Genomic DNA, 14,090 nt, shown 5'->3' on the forward strand with positions numbered 1-14,090 from the left:
TTTTTTTCTGAACTCTTTTGCTTGAAACTAACTAGACCCTCTTTATTAGATTATAAACAATTCTCTCTTTATTTTGCCAGGAGATTTGTTTTCCATTTATGTCTAAAACAAATTCTTTCTTTTATTCTTTTCAATATATATATATTTTTACTTTTTTATTCTATTAATAATGATGCATATTGTGAGTACGTCCTCTGATTTACCTTAAATATGAAGGAAATGTTTAAGGTTATAGTAATAATTATTATTATTAATATCAATTATTACCATTGATATATATCTTGCTGGAATGAATTAACAGGAATAAGATCAAAGTGAATTTAATTGAATAGTGCTTATCATGCATTATAGTCTCATATCTCAGATCTTTGTACTCCATTTCACACATGTTCACGACTAGATTGTGACCTGAGAATAATCTACTTATAAGGTAGAGACATAATCATTTCAGCAGATAAATTTATTCATTTATTCAATTGATATTAACTACTATGATCCAGGATTCTTTTAAAAAATAGTGTTTACTAACACTTTCCATCACTGTTGGAATCTAAGATTATTGACATGCTTAAAAATAATTCATTCAATATGAATTCTTTGCTTCTATCATAAGAAATGTTAGTGCATTGGATATTGCACTTTATTTCATGTATATACTTTAGTCCGAAAAGGCGACTAATTCCTGAATTGCAATTGAGGGTAAAATAAAATTATCAAGATAATTTTTAAAATCCTATGTGTGCCAAGTAAGTGGTATACTGTTTAATATACTAATCGTAACTAATAAACTAGTTACCCATGTCTCAGTGGTGCTGGTTCTTCCTGACTGTATCTTGGCAATGTCAATGGCTACACCCTGTGCTGGAATCCATTTTGTAAAAGAGTCTCTCCCCTTCACCATATACGAGTAGATAAGGCCTGAGGCACCCTTTGCCCACAAATAACAATATTTTAAATCAGTGCTTCTTGCTTTCCCCAAAATCAGCTAGCTGAGGAATATGATAACTGGGACACAAGTTGGATGTGAAAATAGGCAAATTCACCATATATAGATAAAGCTTAAACTTAAATCCTTTTTTAACAAAATTTCGTAATATTTAGTCACTTGATTTTATCTTGACAATAATCTACTTGCCACTGGTAGTTTTGAACCGTTGACCTTTTGGGTTAGCAGTCAAGCACTTTAAACACTGTCATAGGTTGAATTATGTCCCCCCAAAAATGTGTGTATCAATTGGGCTGGGCCATGATTCCCAGTATTGTGTGAATTTCCTATATGTTGTAAACCCTGCCTCTATGATGTTAATGAGGAGGATGGGCAGCAGTTGTGTTTGTGAAGCAGGACTTAACCTGCAGGATTGGATTGTGTCTTAAGGCAATCTCTTGAGATACAAAAGAAAGAAGCAAGCAGAGAGACAGGGGGACCTCATACCAACAGGAAAGCAGTGCCAGGAGCAGAGTGCTCCTTTGGACCCAGGGTTCCTGAGCAAAGAAGCTCCTAGTCCAGGGGAAGATTGATGAGAAGGCCGACAGAGGGAGAAAGCTTTCCACTGAAGCTGACACCCTGAATTTGGACTTTTAGCCTACTTTACTACGAAGAAATAAATTTATCTTTGTTAAAGCCATCCACTTGTGGTATCTGTGATATAGGAGCATGAGATGACTAAGACAACCACTGGGCCACCAGGGCTCCTTATAACAGTCCTGTCCTATCTGCGTTTAGTTTTCTTATCTGTGAACCCCCTTCCATTTCCTGTAATTCTAACATGATTTGCCTTACTTCTAAACTTAATGTGGGTTCACATTGTAAGGTGACTTATAACAAAGCAAGATGCCTTTTTATTCAACTGTATTACTATTTTCAGACCAGCATAAGAAAATAAAACTATGGCCTGAAAAAATAGTCTCCCTTTAAGTCGTGTGGTACAAAACACCTTAACAAACTTTTGCGTCGTCCTTAAGTCCTCACATACTTGAAAAAAACAGATATAACTATTATTCATTGAATTGATGTTTTCTAAGAGCTTATCTTCCCTGGTTAGATTATGTAAAAGGGAAAAGCAGTTCTTTGAAGTTCCATTGATAAGAGTGTGGGGGAAACTGAGATATCCTTTTGATTTGTACTCATGATGATTCCAGTTCATGAAATTTAAAGAAATAACCTTATGTATTAAGCAATTTAATGAAAATAAAGTGTGTAAAGACTCTATACACCAAAGCGAAAATGACTTTGGACACTTAGTGCGTTGAATTGGAAATATGTACTAACTTCTCAATCAAGACGCAGGGTGGCGCTGCAGGCTAAGATTGTGAATAAAGAGCCTTAAAAAGCTTGCAGATTCGTTCGCGCTGCGAGACGGAATCAAAAATTTACCGAAGATTTGCAAACAGTACGGGATTACCAACGGGTTTGGGGAGCAATATACTAAACAAATTTAAGATTAGAAGCAATTTTGTGACGATTCCTTCAAGCAAGAAATCAGAATTTGAATGTCTCAAGTCTTTTTGTGTTTGCTGAACGGGATTGGCTGTATGTACCTGGACTCCAAAATGGAGGCACTAGAGAGAATTCAACCAAACAGGCAAGGGGTAGCCTTTATTTTGATGATGTTCTTGTCTCAGGCGCGCTCTGAGCCCCTTCGTTATTCTGTGCGGGAGGAAACTGAGAGCGGCTCCTTTATAGCCCATCTGGCCAAAGACCTGGGCCTGGGAACTGGGGAACTGGCCGCCCGGTCGGCCCGGGTGGTCTCTGACGATGACAAGCAGCGTTTGCAGCTGGATGGTCAGACCGGAGATTTACTTCTGAGGGAGAAACTAGACCGGGAAGAGCTATGTGGCCCTATTGAACCGTGTGTACTGCATTTCCAAGTATTCCTGGAAACACCAGTGCAATTTTTTCAAGGAGAATTATCCATCCAGGATATTAATGACCACTCTCCAGTATTCCCTGATAGGGAAATGCTCTTGAACATACCGGAAAACAGTCAGCCAGGGACTCTATTTCCATTGAAATTAGCTCAGGATTTGGATGTGGGCAGCAATGGTCTTCAAAAATACACGATCAATCCCAATTCTTATTTTCACGTTCTCACACGAAATCACAGTGAAGGCAAGAAATACCCAGATTTGGTGCAGGACAAAACCCTGGATAGAGAGGAACTGCATGAACTCAGTTTAACCCTCCTGGCGCTGGATGGTGGGTCTCCACCAAGGTCTGGGACCGTCATGGTTCGAATCCTGATCATGGATGTCAACGACAATGCTCCTGAGTTTGTGCACACGCCATATGAGGTGCAGGTCCTGGAAAACAGCCCACTGGACTTCCCAATAGTTAGAGTCTCGGCGAGGGATGCTGATGCTGGAAACTTTGGAAGTGTTTCCTACAGCTTGTTCCAAGCATCAGATGAAATTAAACAAACTTTCTCAATAAATGAAGTCACAGGAGAAATGCGACTGACAAAGAAATTGGATTTTGAGAAAATTAACTCTTACCATGTGGAAATTGAGGCTACGGATGGAGGGGGCCTCTCTGGTAAAGGCACTGTAGTCATAGAGGTGGTGGATGTGAACGACAATGCCCCGGAGCTGACCATATCTTCACTCACCAGCTCCATCCCAGAGAATGCTCCGGAGACTGTAGTCTCTATCTTCCGAATTCGAGATAGAGATTCCGGAGACAATGGAAAGATGATTTGCTCTATTCCAGATCACCTGCCATTCATTCTAAAACCAACTTTCAAGAATTTCTACACCTTGTTAACAGACAGTCCGTTGGACAGAGAGAAAACAGCAGAGTACAACATCACCATCACCGTCACTGATTTGGGATCACCTAGGCTGAAAACCGAGCACAAGATAACCGTGCTGGTGTCAGACGTCAATGACAACGCACCTACTTTCACACAAACCTCCTACACCCTGTTCGTCCGCGAGAACAACAGCCCTGCCCTGCACATGGGCACCGTCAGCGCCACAGACAGAGACTCAGGCTCCAACGCCCAAGTCACCTACTCGCTGCTGCCGCCCCAGGACCCACACCTCCCCCTCGCCTCCTTGGTCTCCATCAACGCGGACAACGGGCACCTCTTCGCTCTGAGGTCACTGGATTACGAAGCCCTGCGAGCCTTCGAGTTCCGCGTGGGCGCTGCAGACTTAGGTTCCCCGGCGCTGAGCAGCGAGGCGCTGGTGCGCGTGGAGGTCGTGGACGAAAACGACAACTCGCCCTTCGTGCTCTACCCGCTGCAGAACGACTCGGCGCCCTGCGCGGAGCTGGTGCCCAGGGCTGCCAAGGCGGGCTACCTGGTGACCAAGGTGGTGGCGGTGGACAGCGACTCGGGACAGAACGCCTGGCTGTCCTACCAGCTACTCAAGGCCACGGAGCCCGGGCTGTTCAGCGTGTGGGCGCACAATGGCGAGGTGCGCACTGCCAGGCTGCTGAGCGAGCGCGACGCCGCCAAGCACAGACTCATCGTGCTGGTCAAGGACAATGGCGAGCCGCCAATGTCGACCACTGTCACGCTGCACGTGCTCCTGGTGGACGGTTTCTCGCAGCCCTACCTGCCGCTACCAGAGGTGGCCTCGGACCAGGCCCGAGCCGACTCGCTCACGGTCTATTTGGTGATTGCCTTGGCGTCGGTCTCCTCGCTCTTCCTGTTCTCGGTGCTGCTGTTCATCGCAGTGAGGCTGTGCAGGAGGAACAGGGCGGCCTCGGTGGGTCGCTGCTCGGTGCCTGAGGGCCACTTTCCAGGTCACTTGGTTGACGTCAGCGGCACTGGGACTCTGTCCCAGAGCTACCAGTACGAAGTATGTATGACGGGAGATTCTAGGACTGGTGAGTTCAGATTTCTGAAGCCCATAATCCCCAATCTCTTGGTTCCAGATATTGGGAGAGAAGTGAAAGAAAACAGCAGGAATAGCTTTGTATTCAGTTAAATATTGTACTTGGTCTAGTGAATCTCTCAATCAATTGCAAACCTAACTGCAATTAAAATGCCTTTCTTTTAAGAAATTATATTGCTATCTAAATATTCATACCACTATCCCAAGCCTATGCATGTCCCTGATAGTGCTAAATCTGTTGCTTTTTTATTGACATTAATTACACTTAATATTTTTAGTTATACTGAATATCGTGTGTATATTTTATGCATATTTGATCTTCACTTGATGATTAATCTTCCCATAATTATATATTACTCCAATAGAATAAAAACAAAATTTTAATCAATTTCTTAAATTGGTTAACATTTCATTAATAAATGTTATAGCTTTTATGTAATCTTAGATTTCTCCGTTTGTGGTATTCGTCTTTGAATACAAGTCTTTTTGCAAGGATAAAGTGTATGAAATTCTTTATAGCTACCTAAGCCTTTCTTGTTGACTCTGCATGACTAAACCATGAGTAGCCATGAGCATATAACTTAGCATCTTTGTTTCTCCCAAATTTTATATAAACATGAACTTTACTAAGTGTTAATACACTAAAATTATAACCTTTATCCCATTGCAGGCACTATATCTAGTAGGTATTATCTTATTTACTTGGTTGCTATCTATCTAGCACATTATAAATGCTCTCAAGGTACTAATATTAAATTAGTAAAAATAATAATCTCTAAATAATAATTAAAGAGAAAATCCCATATAATTTGATATCCCTTTACTAAACAAAACTCTTCACTGCTTGATGTACAGTCATTTTTTTTAAAGTATCTTTGAACCTTAAATAAACTCTAAAGTCTTTCAAAGAATTCAAGACTCTTGATGGCATCTTATGTTTCTTTGCTCTATAAGAGACATTCAAGTGAAGTTTAATGCATGCATTTCTCTTGGTTTTCTTGCAGCTTCTCTCCACCTTTCAAAAGATTCAGGGAACTTCTGAGTCTTGGCTATTCTAGAATGTTCAAGACTGATTATTGGGTTATCTCAGATTTTCACTTTAAGTTACTTGCAGACATGAACAGTCTTTATTAGCAAAATAATGGCTTCTTTTTGATGTTCAAGTTCTGTTCTTTTTTTTCAATGTAGCTTTCAAGTATTTTGTGTAAAATTAGTTTTTTCAAATATGCTTAAGTTGCATTTGTATGAAATAAACATTATTTTGTCCCTGAGTAAAAAAGAATACTAATGAACTGAATTATAATTGTTCTATGTTGTGTTCAATAAGCCAAGTAAGCTGATTATGTTATTTCCACCTAGCTAAATTTATATGGATATAAGACCACTTGGTTAAGCTTTTGGCCCAATGTGAGCAATTGAGGAGCTTACTTTATTATCTAAACGAATTATTTTTTAAATATCAAGTGTCATTCTATGGTAGATTAAGTATGTGTACTTTTCCCTGAACTATTCTTTTTTCCTGAGGATGTAATAAAAGAGAAATGAGAATTACTGACTGTTCAAGTTATTCTGAAAACATAGCTTTTAGCATTCATCCAATCTAAAAATTGAAACGAGGAAGTGATAAAAGTGAGAACAGAATTAAACACAAGCATATAGACATAAATATGGTCAACTTTAATGATTTTTCCATGTATTATTAGCTAGTGATTAAATAGTTTTTATGTTTGATGATTATCAAAAAATCTCATTGAGGTTTTTACCAATATGTTTCAGTATCATGAAAATCAAAGTTCACTTTTTTTGTTTATACCAGGAAAGTCCAATTCGTATAATCACCAAATGAGACTGGCTAAACAAACAAATAGAACTCACCTCATAAAGCATGGATCATTTCTTATCAGTGAGGGGCCACCACCAGACTTTGATGTAGAATCAAATGACATTTTTAAATTTTATTATTAGAATTTGGTAACATATATGATCTAAATAACAACAAAATGTATACCTTGTGAAAACTAGGCCAGTTCCATTGTTGAAAAACAAAATAGAGAATAAAGGCCAAGTATCTTGGTAATAACACCCATTTCAATCCTCTGTATTTTCTCAAATGTTTCTATTATATGTTCATATTTTGCAATTCCTTTGTTGTTGTTTTTAGGTGCAGCATATAGTGAGTCTAATACATGCTGTTTGGGGGACAGAAGTTCTACTCAAAGCAATGTAGAAAACAATCTTTATTATCTCCTCTTCCTTTACTACTAAAAGTTACAAACTATAGATTTTAAATACCCTGAGGTTAAAAGTTATGCACACATTTGGTGGAGTTCTGCTTTCAGGTGAAATGGATTATCCAGGAGCAGAAAACAACTAAAATACTGGTTAAAATTAAAAAATCATACTGGTTAAAATTTAGAAATGATCTGTTTGATGCATCAGAAAGCAGGTGATACAGTAAGAACTGAAGAGGCTAAGATTCCTGAAAAGGAAAATCCTTGGAGATGTAAACTGACTTCTACAGTCAGTTTTACTGTGAGTAAATTTGCTAAATCTGAGAATAGACAAAACGCTCCTATTAGGGACAAAGAAGCTTCAATAGCCATTTGCAATTGGAGGACTCAGGCTCATGGCCACTCTTTCCCCTCAGAACACTGGAGCAGTCCAGAGAGAAGGTTAAAAACCTGGCGGAAAACTTCTGAAAAGCAAAGTGAAGTTTTAATATTCTTGCTAAAGACTAAAGTTTTTGACCTGCCGTGAGAACTGGCTATCCAGAGTATACCAAGTTCTCAGCTGAAAACTCTGCAGGGCCAGAGGCTTATCAGGGTTGCAAAGAACCTTGACTAAGAAGACTGCCTGTTTAGATTAAGGTCATTTTATTAGACACTACTCTATCAAGCTAACAGAGAAAAAGGTAAATTCTTTCTAAAGGAAGATAATATTACCTGGTTACTGGACTTTTTTTACAAAAATATTCTGTATTCAATAAAAAATTAGTAGTCATGCACAAAAAAATAACTGGATGAAACAGATAAAACCTAAAGGAAAACTGGATGACACAAATGGCTCACAGATGGTCCAGATATTAGAATTAACTGACCAAAACCCAAAGCAAACCTACCATCATCAAGTTGATTCCAACTCATAGTGACCCTATAGGGGTTTCCGAGGCTGTAAATCTTTACAGAAGCAGACTGCTACATCTTTCTTCCACAGAGTGGCTGGTGGGTTCAAATTACTGACATTTTGGTTAGCAAATTAACTGACAGTGATGTTAAAATAAGAATGACTTATTGGAATTTAAAAAGGTAAATTAATTCTAGAACTGAGAAATTAAAAAAAACTACTTAGATGATTTAATGGCACATCATTGTTGTTAGGTGCCATTGAGTCAGTTCCTACTCATAGCAACTCTATGTACAACAGAAAACACTGCCCGGTCCTGTGCCATCCTCACAATTGTTGCTATGTTTGAGCCTTTGTTGCCACCACTCTGTTAATCCATCTTGTTTAATGACATAGGACACATAAAAAAAAAAAAAACAGGATAAGTGAATGTAAGTGAATTTCACAGGTCAATGTAAAATACACAAATAGAAACATAGAGGAAAAAATACTGAAAAATCCAGAAAAGAACAGTGATGTGTAACATAATGAAAAACTCTAACACACATGTAATTGAAATTCTAAACTGAGAAGAGATAATAAGAGTGGGGAATAAGCAATATTTGAAGAGATAATGACCAAGAATTTTAAAAAAATCTATGAAAAACCTTAACTCCTCAAGGCACTCAGTGGAACTCAGTCAGAATCAATTAAAAACAAAGCACACCTAGACACACAGAAAGGCAGCTGAAGGCCGAAGGCAACGAGAAAATCTTAAAAGCAACCACATAAAAATGACACATTGCATTTAAAGGAGCTATAATAAGATGAAGAGCTAACTTCTCAACATAAATCATGAAACCAAAGGACAAAGGAATAATGTCTTTAAAGTCTTGAAATAAAATAACTACCAAACTAGAATTCTGTTACCCTAAAAAATGAAATGAAGTTTTCAGACAAACAAAAACTGAGAGGATTAATCCACAGTCACACCTGCACTAAAAGAGATACTAAATTGAATTCATCAGGCATAAGAAAAACAGTCCTAAAGGAATCACAGAATTTCAAGAAGGAATGAAGAACAAGAAGAAGGATAAATATAAATGAACAATGACTGAATATTGATGATACAGGGCAATAATAGTAGTTTCTTAAATGATTTGAAATATACATAAAATGTAAATTCATAACAACAATAAAGTAAAAAGCAGACATGATAGATGGAGTTAGTGAGTTCTAAGGTTCTAAGCGTTATTATGGAAGCAGAAAAATTAATAATCTGTGTTAGAAGTTTGTAAATCAAAAACACATGCTGTAATCTCTAGGGTAACCAATAAAAGAATACCTTAAAAAAGTAACTAAAGGAAAATAACAAATATTTGAATGATCAAAAAATAATAATAATACAAGAAGGATAAATGGAAAAAATAATTAAATGGTAAATATAAACACAAAGATATCAAATATTACACTAAATATAGTTAGACTAAAAATCCAATTAAGAAACAAAATTGTCAGACTGAATTTAAGAAAAACATATACATATGTTTATTTTCAACTTCTCTGTGAAAGTAAAAAAAACAACAAGAAAAGGTATACAATGCAAACACTAGCCAAAGTAAAATTAGTGTGGCTATACTTACAAAAAAGCACAGTGGTTCAGCAACCGGTTGCTAACTGCAAAGTTGGTGGTTCACACCCACAAGTCACTCCACTGGAGAAAGATGTGGCAGTCTGCTTCTGTAAAGATTACAACCTCAGCCTTGGAAACCCTATGGGGTAGTTCTACTCTGTCCTATAGGATTGATATGAGTTGGAATCAACATTTTGGGGGGGGGCGGAGGAGCTTATACTTACTTGGAGCCATAGTGGCACAGTGGATAAGAGTTTACTGCTAACCAAAAGGTTGGCAGTTCAAATCCAGCAGCCACTCCTTGGAAACCCTACGGGGCAGTTCTACTCTGTCCTATGGGATCGCTATGAGTTGGAATCCACTTGATGTCAACAGGTTTGTTTGTTTTAGTTTTTATACTTACATAAGACAAAGGAGACTTTAAGGAAAAATGCATTATTAGAGAGAAAGACATTTCATAATGATAAGGAGGTAAATCTAGCAGAAATATGTCACAGTTCTAAGACTGAATATACCTTCATAACTACAAATAATATATAATTAAATTTACAAAACACAAAAGAGAAACATACAAATCCACAATCATGGTAGGTGATTTAATACAACTCTCTGAATACCTAATAGAATAAGCAGACAAAAACAACAGGAATGTAAAAGATCTGAAAAATGCAAACATCAAATTTGAATGAATTGACATACATAGCACACTGGAGAATATACACTATTTAATGTGCATATGGAATATATCGAAATTGTCCGTATCTTGTATCATAAATCAAATCTCAAAAAAATAAAAAAATTAAATGACTCCAAGTATGTTCTCTGACAACAGTGGAAATAAGCTAGAAATAAAAATATAATAAGAAATACTCAAATGCTTCAAAATTAAATAATATTACCACTGGATGAAAAAAGAAATCACAACAGAAATTTTAAAGTATTTTGAACTGGGTAAAAATTAAGATCTGATATAACAAAGCAGGGCTTAGAGGAAAATCTAAAGTCTTAAATGCATGTATTAGAAAAGAATAAAAGACTAGAAGCCAATAATCTCAGGTTTCACCTCAAGAAGCTAGAAAAAGAATATCAAATCAAATGTAAATAGAAATGGGAGAAAATCATATATGTACATATATATGCAGAAATCAATAGAACAGACAAAAATATAAAACAAAGCTGAAAGTTGGTCCTTTGTATTGATTAATAAAATTAAAAACTCCTAGTAAGTCTAGTCAAGAAAAAAGAAAGCACCAACTACCCATGAGTGAAAAAGGGAACATTACTACAAGAAACAAGAAAACACCAACTACCAATATTATGAATGAAAAAGGGAATACCACTACCCATCCTACAGACATTAAAAAGATAAAAAGGGGATATTATTACCAATTTTATGCCTATAAATTTGACAATTTATATAAAATGAAAAAAATCTAAAATCACAACTTACCAGAACTTAAACAAAAGTAGAAAATCTGATTAGTCATATCAAAAAGTTGTTATTAAAAACCTTCCCACTCCAATTCACTCTGTTGAATTCTTCCAAATATTTATGGAAGAATTAACCTCAATTTTTACAAACTATTTCAAAGAATAGAAAAATAGGAAGTATTTCCCAAACCATTTTGGTGCCAGCATAACTTTGACATTCAAAACTGAATAGAATATTATTTTAAAAAAAGGAAAATTATAGACCAATCTCTTTTATACACAGATGTGAAAATTCTAAACAAAGTATCATCAAATAAAACTGAGAGATATATAAAAGGGAAATAATACATTATTAGAAAATCAGTTTGTTGTAGAATTGTAAATATGGTTTAACATTTGAAAATCAATCAGTGTAATTCACATCAACAGATAAAGAAGAAAAATAATATTATCTCAATGGATGCATAAAAAGTCATTAGATAAAATTCAGTACATATTCATGGTAAAATGGTCAGCAAACTAAAAATAGAAGGGAACTTTCAGAGTGTCTTTAAAAACCTACAGTAAACATCATCATTAATGGTAAATTATTGGAAGCATTTCTCCAAAATTCAAGAACAAGACAAGGATGTCTGCTCTTACTGCTTCAGTTCAGAATTTTAGTACAGATCCTAACCCAGCGGAATAAGGCAAAAGGAAATAAAAGTCACAATGTTGAAAGGAAAAATTTTTAAGACTTTTTAAAAAAATGACATGATTGTATATGTAAAAAAGTCATAATCTGCAATCTGTAAGAATTAATAAGTGAAGGTAGTAATACCACTAGATACAAAGTGAACCTACAAATATAAATTGTATTTCATATTATATAACAACAACAAACAGAAAATTTAAATATAAAAATATCATTTACAATAGCTTCCAAAATATCAAATACCTAGGAACAAATATAAGTTATGCAAGACCTCTACATTGAAAACTATAATACATTCTTGAGAAAAATTAAAGATCTAAGTAGAGGGCTATAAAATGTTCACTAATTAGAAGAATCAACATTAGTAATATCTCAATTATCCTCCAGATTGATCTATAAAAAAATTATAGATGCAATAAAATCCCAAACAAAATTTCAGCAGATTTCTTTGTGAAAATTGACAAGTTGAATAGAAAGCTTATATGGAAATGCAAAGGGGCAATAATAACCAAAGCAATCTTGAAGAAAAAAACTGGAGGACTAACCTATCATAAAATAAAACCAATTTTAAATCTAATTATGACAGAATGGTATTACAGGATAGACAAAGAGAAAAACTGAATGAAAAGAGCAGACCTAGAGATGTATGATTAACTGATTTATAAAAAAGGTGACGGTGCCAAAATAATGGTGGAATAGATCCTCCTTTAGATGGTGGCAGGTCATTTGGATATTTACATGAAAAAAAATTGACCCTAATTCATTTTTATGAACAAATTGATTTTAGGTGGATTATAGCACTGAATGTGAAAATTAAAGTAATGAATTTTTAAAAATACAAATACTTAAACAGGATAAAATTTTTCCATAAATTAAAAATACTGACAAATCAGACTAAATTAAAAACTAGGTTTAGTTCATCGAAATACATTATCAACCAAAAAAACTAAACCCATAGCCTTTGAGTCAATTCTAATTCATAGTGACCCTATTGGACAGAGTAGAGCTGCCCCATAGGGTTTCCAAGGCTGTAATCTTTATTGAAGTAGTTGTCTTTCTCTGGGGGAGCAAACCACCAGACTTTCGCTTAGCAGCCCAGTATTTAAGCACTGCACCACCAGGGCTCCTTCCAAAAACACCTTTAAAAGAGACACCATAAGAGAGGTAAAATGCAAGCTATAGGTTGGGAGATGATATTTGCAACATATACATCTGAAAAGGACTTATTTCCGGAATATTTAAAGAACTTCTACAGAATAAGAAAAAAGGAAATGTCCCCAAATAGAAAAATGGGCAAAAGACTTGAAGAAGCACATAACAAGAATGTATCTTAATGGTCAATAAACATGAAAATGTTCTCAATTTAATTAATTATCACTGAACTGCTAATTAAAATCACAATATGACACCACCACACACTCACCAGTGTCTAAAATGGAAAAGATAATATCAAATGTTGATAAGGATATAGAGCAACTGGAACTCTGGTATTGGTATAACTACTTCTGAAAACTGTTTTGCAATATCTGCTAAAGCTAAATATATGTATATGCCTTAATGCAAAGTAATACCACTCCTAGGAATATGTTGTTGTTGTTACGTGCCGTCGAGTCAGTTCCAACTCATAGTGGCCCCATGCACAACAGAACAAAACACTGCCCGGTCCTGAGCCATCCTTACAATCATTGTTATGCTTGAGCTCATTGTTGCGGCCACTGTGTCAATCCATCTTGCTGAGGGTCTTCCTCTTTTCCGCTGACCCTGTACTCTGCCAAGCATGATGTCCTTCTCCAGGGACTGATCCATCCTGACAATGTGTCCAAAGTATGTAAGACGCAGTTTCACCATCCTTGCCTCTCAGGAGCATTCTGGCCGCACTTCTTCCAAGACAGATTTGTTCGTTCTTTTGGCAGTCCGTGGTATATTCAATATTCTTCACCAACACCACAATTCAAATGCGTCAACTCTTCTTCGGTCTTCCTTATTCATCGTCCAGCTTTCACATGCATATGATGTGATTGAAAATACCATGGCTTGGGACAGGCGCACCTTAGTCTTCAAGATGACATCTTTGCTCTTCAACACTTTGGAGAGGTCTTTTACAGCAGATTTGCCCAATGCAATGCACCTTTTGATTTTTTGACTGCTGCTTCCATGGCTGTTGATTGTGGATCCAAGTAAAATGAAATCCTTGACAACTTCAATCTTTTCTCCGTTTATCATGATGTTCCTCATTGGTCCAGTTGTGAGGATTTTTGTTTTGTTTATGTTGAGGCGCAGTCCGTACTGAAGGCTGTGGTCTTTAATCTTCATTAGTAAGTGCTTCAAGTCCTCTTCACTTTCAGCAAGCAAGGTTGTGTCATCTGCATAACGCAGGTTGTTAATGAGTCT

General features: G+C 36.3%; 1 protein-coding gene across 1 annotated transcript; it reads left to right on the forward strand.

Moving 5' to 3' along the window:
* The first annotated feature begins 1,929 nt into the window (after nucleotides 1–1,929).
* On the forward strand, nucleotides 1,930–5,254 carry PCDHB4 (protocadherin beta 4). Its single transcript, XM_023549827.2, has one exon. It carries the CDS (start codon nucleotides 2,491–2,493, stop codon nucleotides 4,930–4,932), a length of 2,442 nt encoding a protein of 813 aa, XP_023405595.2. The 5' UTR covers nucleotides 1,930–2,490; the 3' UTR covers nucleotides 4,933–5,254.
* Nucleotides 5,255–14,090: the final 8,836 nt, after the last annotated feature.

Source organism: Loxodonta africana, chromosome 2 (assembly GCF_030014295.1).
Source record: "Loxodonta africana isolate mLoxAfr1 chromosome 2, mLoxAfr1.hap2, whole genome shotgun sequence".
NCBI lineage: Eukaryota > Metazoa > Chordata > Mammalia > Proboscidea > Elephantidae > Loxodonta > Loxodonta africana.